At 44.6% G+C, this 13,366-nt stretch overlaps 1 protein-coding gene and 1 long non-coding RNA gene across 10 annotated transcripts in view; one reads left to right on the forward strand and one right to left on the reverse strand.

The window, feature by feature from the left end:
- Positions 1-13,366, reverse strand: part of RECQL5 (RecQ like helicase 5) — a 37,886-nt gene that overhangs the window by 20,970 nt on the left and 3,550 nt on the right. For all 9 annotated transcript variants that reach the window (XM_056506201.1, XM_056506197.1, XM_056506203.1 and 6 more), the window contains 5 exons: positions 12,486-13,004; positions 11,820-11,925; positions 11,047-11,158; positions 8,752-8,914; positions 8,321-8,403 (listed from right to left, as the gene is read on the reverse strand). In XM_056506201.1, the coding sequence (XP_056362176.1) occupies positions 8,321-8,403; positions 8,752-8,914; positions 11,047-11,158; positions 11,820-11,925; positions 12,486-13,004 (983 nt within the window). The remainder of the gene's footprint in view (positions 1-8,320; positions 8,404-8,751; positions 8,915-11,046; positions 11,159-11,819; positions 11,926-12,485; positions 13,005-13,366) is intronic.
- LOC130260626 (uncharacterized) lies at positions 1,371-6,855 on the forward strand. Its single transcript, XR_008841818.1, has 2 exons — positions 1,371-4,860; positions 6,129-6,855. It is a non-coding gene; the product is annotated as an uncharacterized LOC130260626 (long non-coding RNA).

Below are 13,366 nucleotides of genomic sequence, written 5' to 3' on the forward strand. Positions count from 1 at the left end.
GCCACAGAAGACACTTAAGAGAGACTCTGAGTGTCATTTCTGTATTGGCTCAGTGGAAACCAATATGCTTCAGATGAGCCTATTTATTCTCCTCTGGTAATGGCAAGATCCCTCCTGCTGCTCTGTGTGGGGATGGCATGGAAGGAATAACAGAGAACTGCTGGGTCAAGGGGGATGAAGTTCGTTTATACAATGGGAAAACAAGCAGGAAGGAAGACAGGCCCTGCTCCCCAAAGACAGGGCTTGCTCTTGGCCAAAAGGAAGGGTGTGTATCCAGCTGGACACTCCTCCCTGGGCTGGAATTCACAGTCACACCTGCTGCTTTATTGGGTTCATCCCTACAGCTGGTTCCTCACAGGTCTGGTTACATGTCAGCCCAGGTCCAGGCTTTAAAGGAACACATGCACACACACAGGCATGCTCACACTCTTACATGTTCTGCAGGATGGAACATCCTTTTCTACTCCAGATAAACTAACACACCCCTGCCAACACCAACCATCCTGGCTAGAGTAGAGGACAGTAAGTTAGCCCACTGCTCTGTGAAACAAACCCCTGCATTTGAAGTATCTTATTTTTTCAAGCTAAATACAGAAGAGTAAAGCCAACCCAGTCATGAGTCTCCATGCTTAAAGAGTATGCTGAATTCACTCTTCAGAAATACAGCTGCCAGTTTGAGTAACCAAACTCCCTCAAGTTTGGATTTTTGTCCTTTCCAGGAACATAGCTGTGCTTAGGTACTGCGTGTCAGCTCTCAAGTAACAGCCGATTAAGTGGGTAAAGAAACCCTCACATGGTTTGGAATGTAGCTCTTAAGGTCTTGAAATACCTGGTAATGATTGTCCAGATTAAATGGAAATCCAATACAAAGGAGCAGGAACTTAGGAGGACGAAGATGGGGATATAGGGCAAAAAGAATTCTCAAGAAACCAGGCTTTGCTCTTTTTGCTGCTCACCAAACAACTTGGAGGAGACACAGGGTTACTCTGCAGAAATTGTCCCTACACTGTGAATATCCTTTGTTTCTGTTTGCAGTTACTGTGCTGGTGCTCATGATCATTGGCTGCAGTTGCTGCTGCTGCAGCTGTGATGGACGCCCTGACCCCAGGCACAGGAAGAGCCAAGTCCGCCCAGCTGCCCATTCATGAAGTGACACAACTGAGGACATGGATGGACATCATGATTCAGTGCTATGGCAATGACTTTCCACGCTAGCCCACTGAAAATGGCAATAACAATATTCATTAACATGACTCAAAGGACCAGAAATCACAGTGTGGAATTCCTTCTCTCTGTGACAGCCACTACTGTGACCAGAAAGGTAAAGCTCCTTTACCATCACTGTCTCCCTCTTCTGGGCTGGGATGAGGTGGGAGGGCATGGACACAGATTGCGGAGAAAAGAGACAGCTTTCCCAAAGACAGCCCTGCAGCTGGGCCAGCTGAGGATCTCCTCTGGGACATGGAGCCACAGAGCAAAGCAGAGGCCAGGCACACAGCCACACACAAGGCACTGCCAGCTCTGCTCACCAGAAGAATGGTATTGGGCATTAGAAGAACCAACTGACACCACTGGGAGGTCCAATTGCTCAGGTCATGGTGGATCAAGGCCAAACCTGCTGCAGGAGACATGTTTAGCTGAGATATCTGCTGAAAACAAATGGTGGACCTTGTGATCCAGATGTGCCAGCTGAGGCTCTAAGTGCAGCTGGTAACAACTGCCCCGGTGTCATTTCATTGGTGATACAATGATGGGAAATTGCCAAAGAAAAAACCAGATCATGTGGAATACTCTTTGTAAACAGAAGGATGAAGGCAAAAGGGAAAAACTCACCAATCCTATGGCTTATTTTGATCATTCTCTGCTCAACATGCTCCCTCTCCATCCCCTGTGGTTCTACTTTTCTGCTTATTGCAGATGAAAGGTTTTTGCAGAGCATGGGAGCTCCAGGAGATGAACAAATCCCAGTCCTTACTTGAGAGATCTGTGTGCCTGACTCCCTGCACTATGTGCAGTTTATTTTAGTAGACATGAACATGATGCCAGGGGTGTATTTATGAGCATGCAACAGAGGCATTTCAGAGGAGTGGCTCATGATGGGAGCCATCACTTCAGGGTATGTGTGCAGCAGCTGACAGCAGGCAGAGTGACAGAGCAGAGCCAAGAATGGGCTGGAGTTACAAGTGCAAATAAATCCCTTTTCCATGCTGCAGTACTGTGTATGTTTGGTTTACACTCTGGTGAACTTCCGAAAGGGATTTATGGACGGACAAGGCTGTGGCACAGGCCACGACTCCACAACTGGCACAGCACAAAAAGGCCACAATTCTGCACTAAACTCTGAACCAGTGGTGTTTCAGCCCCAGATGGGAGACCAACCTTTGTGAGAAGGTATAAAAAATTACATGCATATAGAGAAGTCATCTTCTGCCTCTGCATCCCAACTAAGTGTATGTACTAAAGCCAGTGTCTAGCCAGGGAGAACAGAATCATCAAGCTTTTAACAGTGGGCTTTAAAATACTCTTTACACTTCAGAAGGTACAGAAAATAAAGAAAACTCTGTAAAGAAATGTATTTTCTCTGTTGCCTGCACCCATATTAGTAAAAGGCACATTACATCAGCTTCTTATGTTATTTAATGCACTTTATTTTTTGCCAACAGACTGGATCTAGGTATTTGGTATTTTTGTACTGCTGCACATTGGAATATATCTGCAGCCAGAGAATAGTGAATAGTTTACGAATTATAAGAAAAATAAAATTCCTGAAACTACCAGTGTTACTTTTAAATTAATAAAAAGAAAAACTGTCCAGTAGAAAATGAGGATGTTCTTTAGAAATGAATATTTGAGACTCAACTGAGACAATTACTCAACCAAGAGCAGACTGCAGTAGCATGAGCTACGGCATGCACAGTTACACTGAGACTAACAAACTGTTAAAAAAAAAAAAAAAAAAGAAAAAAAGAATTTATTAGGCTGTCTCAAAGCTGTCACTGACAACCAACATGTTAGGGGGAAACAATCTCAAGCACAGCATCGATTTAAACATTCAGAGGTGCATCACACCAATCTCCTGTCACATAAGTCTTTGCTCACTTCACTCACAAACAAGTGGCAATCAAAGTGACATCAGGAGCCTCAGAACCTCTTTTGGAGACAGACTGAGCAGATGTTTTTGTATCTAGATTAAGTCACGAGACCCAGGCAAGAACAGAGCTCACTTTCCTTCCAGGCTTGTGCCAGACAGTGCCAGCTGCAGACATTAGCAGCATCCCATTGAGGGCTGCTCCAGCAGCACGGAGCCAGCCTGTGCTGAGACAGGGAGAAGCTTGGCAGGCTGGACACACACCAAGGGCTGACAGGTTGCTGTCACTGGGAACAAGCTGCCAGGCCTTATCTCAACAGGAAAAGCCACAAATGCATGTTTCCCAGTGGTGGTACAAGTTAAAGCACTGACAGATAGCAGGCAGAGGACCAAGAGAAATGGCTCCTGTCTTATCTTGGCCACTGTGAGTTCCTGAATTAGAAACAGAATAAACACAGCACTGTTAAAGAAAGGGAAGGAAAGAAAAACAGGCAATCCTCTAAAGGATTCAGGTGGCTTTCTGGAGCAGAGGACCAGCTACCATGTAGAGGGGGCCAATTTCTACACACCTGTCTGGACCTCACAAGCCTGATGTTCTTCTTTGGACTATTTTGTACCATTGCACTCAGCTGCACTGTTCCTACAGCTGGGGTTCAGACATGCCAGTTATTTGTATGCATTCAGGGTAGCCTGAAAGATGCCAGCAAGTGCTCAGCTTCCTGCAGCTCTTCAGCTTCTGCTGACTATAAACCTGCTGGTCCCTGGGTCCCTGCTCAGCCCTCACACAAGCTTTTGTGTTTTGCCTTCAATCAATACTCAAATACAGGTACCTATAGGGAGCAGCAGTGAGGATGGATCCTCTTGTTTCAACCTGCACAGGGAGATTTAGAAAAGCACAGAATAAGGCAAGGCTGCTTCTAATACAGCAGCTGCCACTGATACTGTGAAAGCCCAGGAGGAACTGCATGGGAATACTGTCACTTCAGCCATGATGATAGAAGTGTTGAAATAGTTTCTTTCCCTGAGGAACCTCAAAGAGCCAGCAAGGCCAGCCCCTCCAGGAGACGTGGTTGAAGTTCTACTGATGACTTAGTGGAATAGCTTATGTTCTTTAACATTCTGCCTCTGGTTTGCTTGGCTTGTGAAAAGTAAGTTTCCTTTTACACACAGTCTCACACACCTTACTCCTCCCTCTTCCCTCCCTTCTCTCTCCAGCACCATCCCTCTGGTCTTCTCCAGTCAGGAAAGTGATAGAGTTTTATTGCAGCTCACAGCAGTGCAGAGCTCTGGTATGGGTTTATTCACCTAAACTGTCACAGTGAATTTTGGACTGCAGGGCAGACTTGTTGGCAGTCTCACTCCAGTCTCCTACTGGAGTTTGCAACTCAAATCCAGTCAGGATCTGGGAAATACAGCCCTCTTCTCTCCACCACATCCTGCAGCCTGCCCCAGAGAGAGGTCACAGTGGGCCTTTACAAGCACTGCAACAGCTGTAGGAGTGCATAAAGCCATGAAGAGGAAGAAATGTCTGAGGAACAGCTGAATTAGGACATTTTAGTCAGGTTCAAGGCCTTCCATTTGATTAGATTAGCCACACCTTTGCAGGAAAATCAGCTGTTAATTATTTACTGCAGCCCAAAGAGGCAACTTCCAGGCTACTTCTACAATTCTCCAGGTACAGCAAGGGGTCCCTCACCATAGGCCAAGATCTCTTGGAGGGGTGAAGAGGAGGCAACAGAGGAAACACCTACTACAAACCACAACAGCTTCAGGTATTTATAAAATGCTATACTGCTCTCTTATTCTGGGAGGTGAACTGCAGTTAGCAAAAGAGACAGGAACTTCCTGGGGTGTGCAGTCCCATGGGATTTCTGCTTTGGGGTCTGTGGAACTTATATCTAAGCTGCCTCCTTTTTGAAGGCAAAGGAATCCAAAACAGCTTTGATGTCCTGTGTGCTGGTTGGTTAAAGACTGAGCACAGTGATCTGTCATCTACCCAGAAAAAAGACCATGAACTGAATAAATCTGACTGTTGAGAAAGAAACAAAAACTTCAGTAAGTGTGAGCTTGTGTTTTGAATCAAATCCATCTTGCTGGGGATGGAACTCTCTACAGGAGTAATTATTTTTTTTAGAATATTCAGGATACAGACATAAGAGGCAGCAAGTCAAGTAAATTTTCAAAAATAACCAATATCTCTTCCTGTATTACATCTGCATAGTCACATTTACAAGAAAGTGTGAGAAATATTCCATCCTCTCCCTTGACAAGCCAGGAAGCTTTAGTAAAACCACAAGATGCTCACAAAGAGATGCTGGATGTTCTTTAGAAAGCTGACAGCCAAGTCATTATTCACAGTATCAGTGAAAGAGCAAGTGAGTAGAACCCACTGAGATCCCACTTTAAATTATTACTGGACCTCCCTGTGGGAGGAAAATTTATGCTTCTATTGCAGAGTAACAGAAACCATTACTAAAGCAAACTCCATTAGCAGGACACCCTTTTTAATATAACTGGACTATTCTAAGCCCTATGGAAGAAACAAGTTGGACATGATCCTTGCTTATTTTTGGTGGGGCTTTTTGCTTGTTTGTTTTTAAATAAGTGTTCATTTAATCTCCATTGTGTCCTCAGAGTTTAAGCCCCCAACTCTCCCTTTCAGAGATCCTTCCAATGGTGTCAAGGAATTTCTCCCATTGAATACCAGCCTCTCATATATAGGTTGTACAGCTGACAAAGAGTTCACATTGAACATGCTGGAGAGACACTGTATTATTTAAAATATTGATAAGCTATGATTCAAACAAATCTCAAATGCCAAAATGCTGTAGAGTGAGCAGCTTTTCCTCTTTACATGTCTATAGATGTGATTATTAAACCAGTCTCAGCCACATTTCCTCTGGCTTATGCTCCCATTTCTGTGACTCCCCTTTTGGAGGGGGATGCCTGCAGGCACAGACACTCTGCATACCTGCACTGCTTTTGGGGCTGAGGGCATGGAGAGAATACAACACCTGACCCTGTTGTTGTCTGTCCCCAGCAGGGTGGAAGCCAGCATGTCCCTAGAGCAAGAGGCATCCTCAGTTCCAGAAGACCTGAAGACACTGATTGCAACAAGTGACTGGGCTCTTGGAGGGCTGGTGGTGATTGCCATCTTCTGTTTTGTTTTTCTTGTTCTCATTTTATTTGCTGTTCTCTTTGGGTGCTGCACATCTCCAAGGCACAAACGGGGTAACTTGTAGACAGCAAAGTGAGGACACAGAACTTGGTACAGCTGAGCAAGAACCAGCCTGGGTACAATCTGATTGTGTTGTTCACAGAAAACTCTCATCTCACTCCCCACGTGGTTATTTCTCTCAATGCAACTTCCCTGCATCAAGAGCCATGTCCCAATGCCAGCAACTTGTTCTGGCACAGAACTGTTGGCTGTCCACAGCAAACTCAATAGATGAGACTGTCTGGATTCAGGAACTGCAACATTTGCTAAATACCAAAGTAAACTCATCTCTGATTTTCATCTTTCAAGCAAAACCACCAACTAGAGGTGGCAAATGGTCAGCCACCACCTAAAGAAGACAAAGATGTGTTCTGCTGCTGCTGCAGCTATGTGGGTTGGGTTTTTTTTTTCACCTTACAGAAGAGCAATAGGAAACTCTGGCCACTGAAAGCTTTGTCTGAACCCACTCTCTAAAAGCAGTTTAGACCATTGCTCTCCTGTCATACTCAGGCCTAAATACACTATGCAAAAACTTGTTTGCCAGCACACAGTCTGACTTTATTTGTTCTTATTTATAACCTTGCAAGGTCAGAGTTTGAGGTTTGCTTTCATTGTTTGGATAGTGAGTAGAACTGTATTAATTCAATATGTAAAAAAGAAATGCAACGTGGCTTTGCTTTCCACAACACCTCAATTTCCTGCAGAGTTATGAGCAGGGAAGCCAGGCAGAGTGCTGCAATATGTGACTCTGGGATGCACATCCCATGATCTACAGCTGGAAGAACGGATCAAACTGAGTAAGGGAAGAAAAATTCTGGGAGGGGTGATTTCTAATTAGGTCAGTGATATTCCCTTACTCAGATTATTATTTGAGGATGGTGAGATACTGGTATAGGTTGCCCAGAGAGGTTAAGGATGTCCCATCCCTTAGAAGGCCAGGTTGGATGGGGCTTGGAGCAACCAGGCCCAGGGGAAAGTGTCCCTGCCCATGGCAAGGGGTTGAATTAGGTCACATTTAAGGTCTTTTCCAACCCAAACTATTCTATGATTATACAAAACCCAGCCACAACAGCCACCTGTGAGCTGGGAAAATACCCCAGAAGGAGCAGAGCTCCTCAGACAAGTGAATCAAATTCTTAGAACAAGGAGCCTCCCAGCAGCTACTTCACAGCATCACCCTGACTTTGGGCAAAGAAGCCCCTTCAAGAGCCCCAGGGCTCAGTGTTGTGCCACACTTCAGTACAAGCAAGACTATCCCATAAACCCAGGATTTGTTTGCCAAACATGACAAGGAGAGAACACTCTCACCAAGGCACCAGAAAAGCAGCACGTGTTACATTCATGCTGAAAAAGCTGCCCTAGACCCACATGTGAAAAATGAAACAAACAGAACTTGTAAGCATGACACACAAAGACCATTTTCAGTTAGTGAACATACACAGCTCTCTTCCTGGCAAAATTATAGCTTTGATGTCTTATCCAGCACAGAACAGCAATTAGTGCAATTACAGCATACAAGGCATGAACTAAACCTGAACAAGGCATGTTGTGGTTGCTAGTCTGCATTTAGATTGAGCACATCCATAATTTGAGCCTGTTTCTGAAACATTCTAAGCACCACCAGGTCCTTCTAAGGTCAGTGAGAGTCACAGACACTTTGCAGAGCAGAGACACTGAGATTTACAGAAACAATAAATCTAAATGCTTCCATCCCATAGCTTTCTGTTTGCCCCTAAGGAGAGGGGTGATGTACTGAAGGAGAGTCAAAGGAAAAGCAAATACAACTAAGTCAACCCATCATCAAAGACAGAATATTGTAAAATGCATCACTAGAGAAGTTAAACATCCCCCTGACTTGGTCAGACTCCTAGACAAACATCTCAGTTAACTCAGAGGTGGGAGTGATGAGAGATTTCTCAGGGACACAGACAGGATCTCAGCCATGACAGTTCCTTGGAAGAACAGGGCATGTTTTCCCCAGCAGTAACAGAGGTGTTTGAAAGAAATGCACTCACCCCAGCTTCTCACAGAAGTTCACAATGGCATCAAAAGCTGTCATCACAGCTTTGTCAGACTCTTTTAAGGTGCCTTTTTTTTCCTGAAAGTAGATGGGAAAAGGAACTGTAGTCTTCAATTTAAGTATACACAGATAGAGTAACTAGCAATAATCAAATCCAACCCTTCTGAGCTACATGGCAAACAGCTACAGACACCTCCCTGTCTCTGCTCCAACTTCTGCTCACCCATTCCTCTCTAAGAGCTGCCTCTGGCAGCCTTTTCCTTCCCTGCTTCCCTTCCTTCTGCTATCCCTTGAAACTGGGCTCCACACAGCTCTAGACTCAGAAAATTTAATTTCATCTTTTCATATTCAGAGGCTGCTGCAGGCAAACCAGAGCAGAGCCAAGGCAGTGTACCCAGGCAGTGGGTACTGCTGTGCAGCTCTCACCTGGAGGTTAGAGAGCTCCTTCTTGATCAGGAAGCTGACTTGATCCCGGTCATTCCTTGAGTAGTAGAGGCGGCAGCAGGATGGTTTTCCATCTCTCCCAGCTCTGCCAGACTCCTGGTAATATCCAGCCATTGACTTGGCAATATTCCAGTGGGCAACAAATCTGCATGTGGTAGAACAGGGAACATGAGGCTGCAGGTTTCTGAGAGCAGTGCACACACCAGTGTGGTGTCTGTGGGCATCAACAATAGCAAAAAACAGGGCAGCAAAACATAAAAGAGGATGGTCACAGCAAGAGAATTTGCACACTGAAGTTTTAGTTCTCTTAACACACAGACATGAAAGCAGCAGAGCTGTAAGAATACAAGTGGACCTGGACAGCATGTGAACAGGATATCACTCCACATGGATGGAAAAGAATGAGCACATGAGTATCCCAAACATGCATACAACTGTGCAGCTATGAAGACTGAGAATAAGGACACTGAATGAAAGAGTTTGGAAGATTTTACCATAAAATACAGCATTAATAAAAAAGTCATATTTATTTTGTGGGACTCAACTGCACCATTATGAAACACATTTTTATATACTTCATTTTAAAAAGACACTTAGCCAAAATCTCCATGGGAAATTCCACCTCACTATGCTTCTCAGATTAAGGCAACTTTCCTAACCAGCAGATATGACTACAGAATCATTACTAAATTTTATATAATCTCTGCAGGAAGATTTTCAACACAGCACTGCAAGACTGCTTAAACCTGCTTGTACCTGACTATTCAGCAATTCAGCTTTTACCTGTTTAGAGAGGATTTGACAGCATAGTAATGCTGCCAATGTTTTCAAGTCTTCCTCAAAGCCAGCATGACCCAAGGGCAGGTATGATGCATATGGGTGTAGCTAAAGATTAAATGACAAAAGCAAGCAAACATACTTCTTCAAACACAAACAGCCCAGGAACAGGCCAAGCAGGAAGCATCAGAGCCCTGCACATTTAAACACCATCAGGAAGTTTGTTGAAGAAATTGATAAATAATTTCAAGCAGAACTGAATTAACAGTGAAGAGAGAGGAGCAGATTCCACCAGAAAAAAAAAGGGACACCACCTCTGTTTTCCCTTTTGTCCAGAAGAGTCACCTCCAGAAGTTGTCAGACCTGATCTTATTTGATAAAATATGCATGAATACTCAGAATTCTGCCAATGCAGAGCAAAGGTTAAGCAGCAGTGCCTTATTAACTAGGCTTGGGTATAATGTTCTTTAAGTTATTTTTAAAAAATCCTGTAAAGTGTCATTTTAACTCCATTCCTTGTAAACAAATCAGATTACAAGCATATTTCAGCTATGTTTCACTTTCAGTCAGCCCTATGCATTTCAGTTACTCTTTGCCTTTTTAAATGATCAGTGGGCAGGGCAGAATGGCTTCAGCAGGTCATTAATTCATGTCCTAGGAGACTCCTCACTTCTCTATCTGGAAAGATTCTTCAAGGAGTAAAATTGTCAGTGCAATGGGATCCTGTTCCTGGCAGCACAGGGACACAGAGGGATGACACAGCTGTGAACTGATGGGATTGGCTCAGTGATATCCTGCCCTTCTCTCACAGTATTCAGAGCAACTTCTGTATGTGGATTTTAGAGATCTGATCTGTTGTGGTGTTGTCTGAGCTGTATCTTTAGTAAATGATCACAATAACAACTCAGCACAGCCATATTGCAGGGCAGGAATTCTAATCCAGAGCTCCTATGGGGACAGCAATCTTAGCAATCTTAGTTTCTGTCCTTGGACTAGAGCTATATTTTTATATGGTTATTGCCATTTGTGAAGGGCTATTTTTTCCTCCTTGCCCTGCAAGAGATCTCCAAAAAAAAGCTGGCTCTGACTATTTTAATAGAGGGTGGATGAATTATTTTAGGTGCAGATTTTATTTCCACTGTTTTTTAACAGCAGCTATTGCACTAAGAGAAGTGAAAGAGACAGCTGTGATTGCACTGAGATGGCTCTTTCTGAAACCCTGGAGGGTGTGGCAGAAAAGCATCCCTCCAGTTGTCTTGATTTTGAGGATGGCTGGCATAGAGGAGCTCTGCTGCCCTGTGTTTAATGTTTTTACAAAGCCCTCTCAGGTTTGTTTTTGCTGCTTCTAAGATAAAAAACTTCCAGCACTGGTTTTGTTGGTTTAAGCAAGTGTTAATCAGGCAGTTGAGTGAGGTGTGTTAGGTAACAGGGCCTGAGACTTTTCCCTCCCCCTGCTCAGGTTTCAGTCTCAGATTGTGCAAAACATTCAGCCTCACACACCTGACATTTGCTTTGTCTACTCCCATTCCAAAACTGATGGTTGCAACAATGACAGGGATCTTCTCCTCCATCCATTCATTCTGGACAGAAGTCCTGTCAGCTGCCTTGAGCCCTGGGAAGGAAAAGAGAAGAGAGTAAACAACATCACAAAAAATAAAACAAAAGAAACAAACAAACCGCACCCTCAACAAGGAAAAAACTAAAAAAACCACCACAAACAAAAAAACCCAACTAACCACCCAATAAAACCCAAACCAAACCCAAAAAACAAAACAAACAAACAAACAAAACCTCCCCAATAAAACAAAGAAAAAAAACCCCAAAACCCTAAAAAAACACAAAGAAAACAAAATCCCCCAAAAAAGCAAAGAAAGAAACAAGAGGATTTTCTTTCTCATCCATTCCCCCATTGCAGGCCAACTTCCTCACTAAAACTGACTGATGCACATACTCCTCTCTTCCCCAGGGTTTAAAATGGCCTGGGACCAAGCAGAAGTCAGCAACAGCTGTTTTTATTCCAAAGAAAAAAAATCCAGCTCCCCACTCGGGATAAAAGCAGTTGTTACATTCAGGCCATGAAAAATCCAACAAAACCAGCAGCTCTGGAGACAAGGAATGCCATTGTGGTGAAGGGCCTGCACTTACCTCACAGACCTGATGTGTGAGCATCACACAGAGTGCAGAGCATGCCTAGAAAGCTTTTTTCTAGATAGCCCCAACCCAGGTGGCAGATTTCTGTTCTCCCAGCTAGTAAGAGATGCAGACTCCAGTACCTGCATGGTAGGCTTTGGCTTTCAGCCCTCGGTAGCTCAGCTCAATGGCCAGCTGGTCACACACATCCCTCATCCTGCAGTACACGATGCCACAGCCAGAGTACACCTGGGAGCCAGGAGACAAAGGCCAGGACACTGCCTGAAGTCAAACAACAAAGCTGCAAGTACAGCCCTTCATCCTCTCCTAGCAGACACAAGGCAAGAAGCATCTCACAAACACAGCCAGGTGCAGAGGTTATAGCTGAGCTGCACAGAGTTGTTTGGAGAATTCGTGTTAGAACAGGAAATTTAACACTTCAAATGCTTCTGCTCACCCTCAGCACACTAAAAGAGCAGAACACAAACACACAATTGTCATGGAGGATGTAACAAACCATGTGGAAATGCTTGTTTCATATTCCAAGTCAATTTTTTTTTAGGCTAACCCCCTTCTGAGGACACGTCTGACAGGAACACAACCTTCACATTCTACTTGTTTTAGAGGAACTAAAAAACATATGTGAGCACTTTCAGAGGACTTAGAAAATACACATGAACACTTTCCCTCCTGGGACCTCCTCCTTTCCTGCCACAGACCTGTCAGGGCCTTACCAACCCCTTGAAGGTCAGGGACCATCAAGGTAGATTTTGTCCAGTTTAACTTTCTTCCCTAAAGGTCAAACCTACCCCAGTGGTGTCCTTCACTTCAAGCGCCTTCAGACAGAAATCCTTCAAGTTGGCGTACGGATCAGTCAGGAGCTCTTTGAACTGCACATCATAGAACAAGTTAGATCTGAAACAAGGAGTCTTAAAGGTGGAAAGTGGCTGCTTGAGCTTGAGTGCTGCCACCACGTCCTCCTGGACCTGCTTGGTGGCAGTGGCAGTCAGGGCAACGCAGGGGGTGTGGGGGATGCGGGCGCGCAGGGAGCCCAGGCGCAGGTAGTCGGGGCGGAAGTCGTGTCCCCACTGGGACACACAGTGAGCTTCATCAATGACCAGGTAGGACAGCAGGTTTCTGGACACCAGGGAGTTCAGGGTTGGCTGGAAGGAAGAGGCAGCTGCCATCTCTGGAGTGATGTACAGCAGCTTTACTTGAGGCTTCTCGCTTGCCAAGTCAGCCAGGATGGTTTTCTTCTCCTGGGCAGACAGCTTGGAGTTGAGAGAGCAGGCTTTGATCTTCAGAGCCAGCAGGTGATCCACTTGATCCTAGAGTGAACACAAAACAGAAATGAAAATCAAATGGGAATAAAGAAAGTCACCAGCACCAAGGAAGATTAGTAGGGAGGCTCAGGTGTGGCCCTAGCTTCCACCTCCAGGATCAAATCCCAGGACAACGCACACCTACAGTCCTGTTATTTAAAACTTCAACTCGAGAGCTCCATCCAACAGCTTTTTTGTGCATCCATTCACTTTAAGACAGACTTAACACTTTAAGGTGTTCCCTTTTTGCTGCTAGGGAACAGCAGCAGGGATCTGTGCAAAACTGCTCATCACAGGCACCATGACCTGAACACATTCAGTATTTACAAACCAGAGTTGTCACAGATGGAAAATGAACACTCCCACTC

The sequence above is a fragment of the Oenanthe melanoleuca genome, chromosome 18 (assembly GCF_029582105.1).
Source record: "Oenanthe melanoleuca isolate GR-GAL-2019-014 chromosome 18, OMel1.0, whole genome shotgun sequence".
Classification (NCBI taxonomy): domain Eukaryota; kingdom Metazoa; phylum Chordata; class Aves; order Passeriformes; family Muscicapidae; genus Oenanthe; species Oenanthe melanoleuca.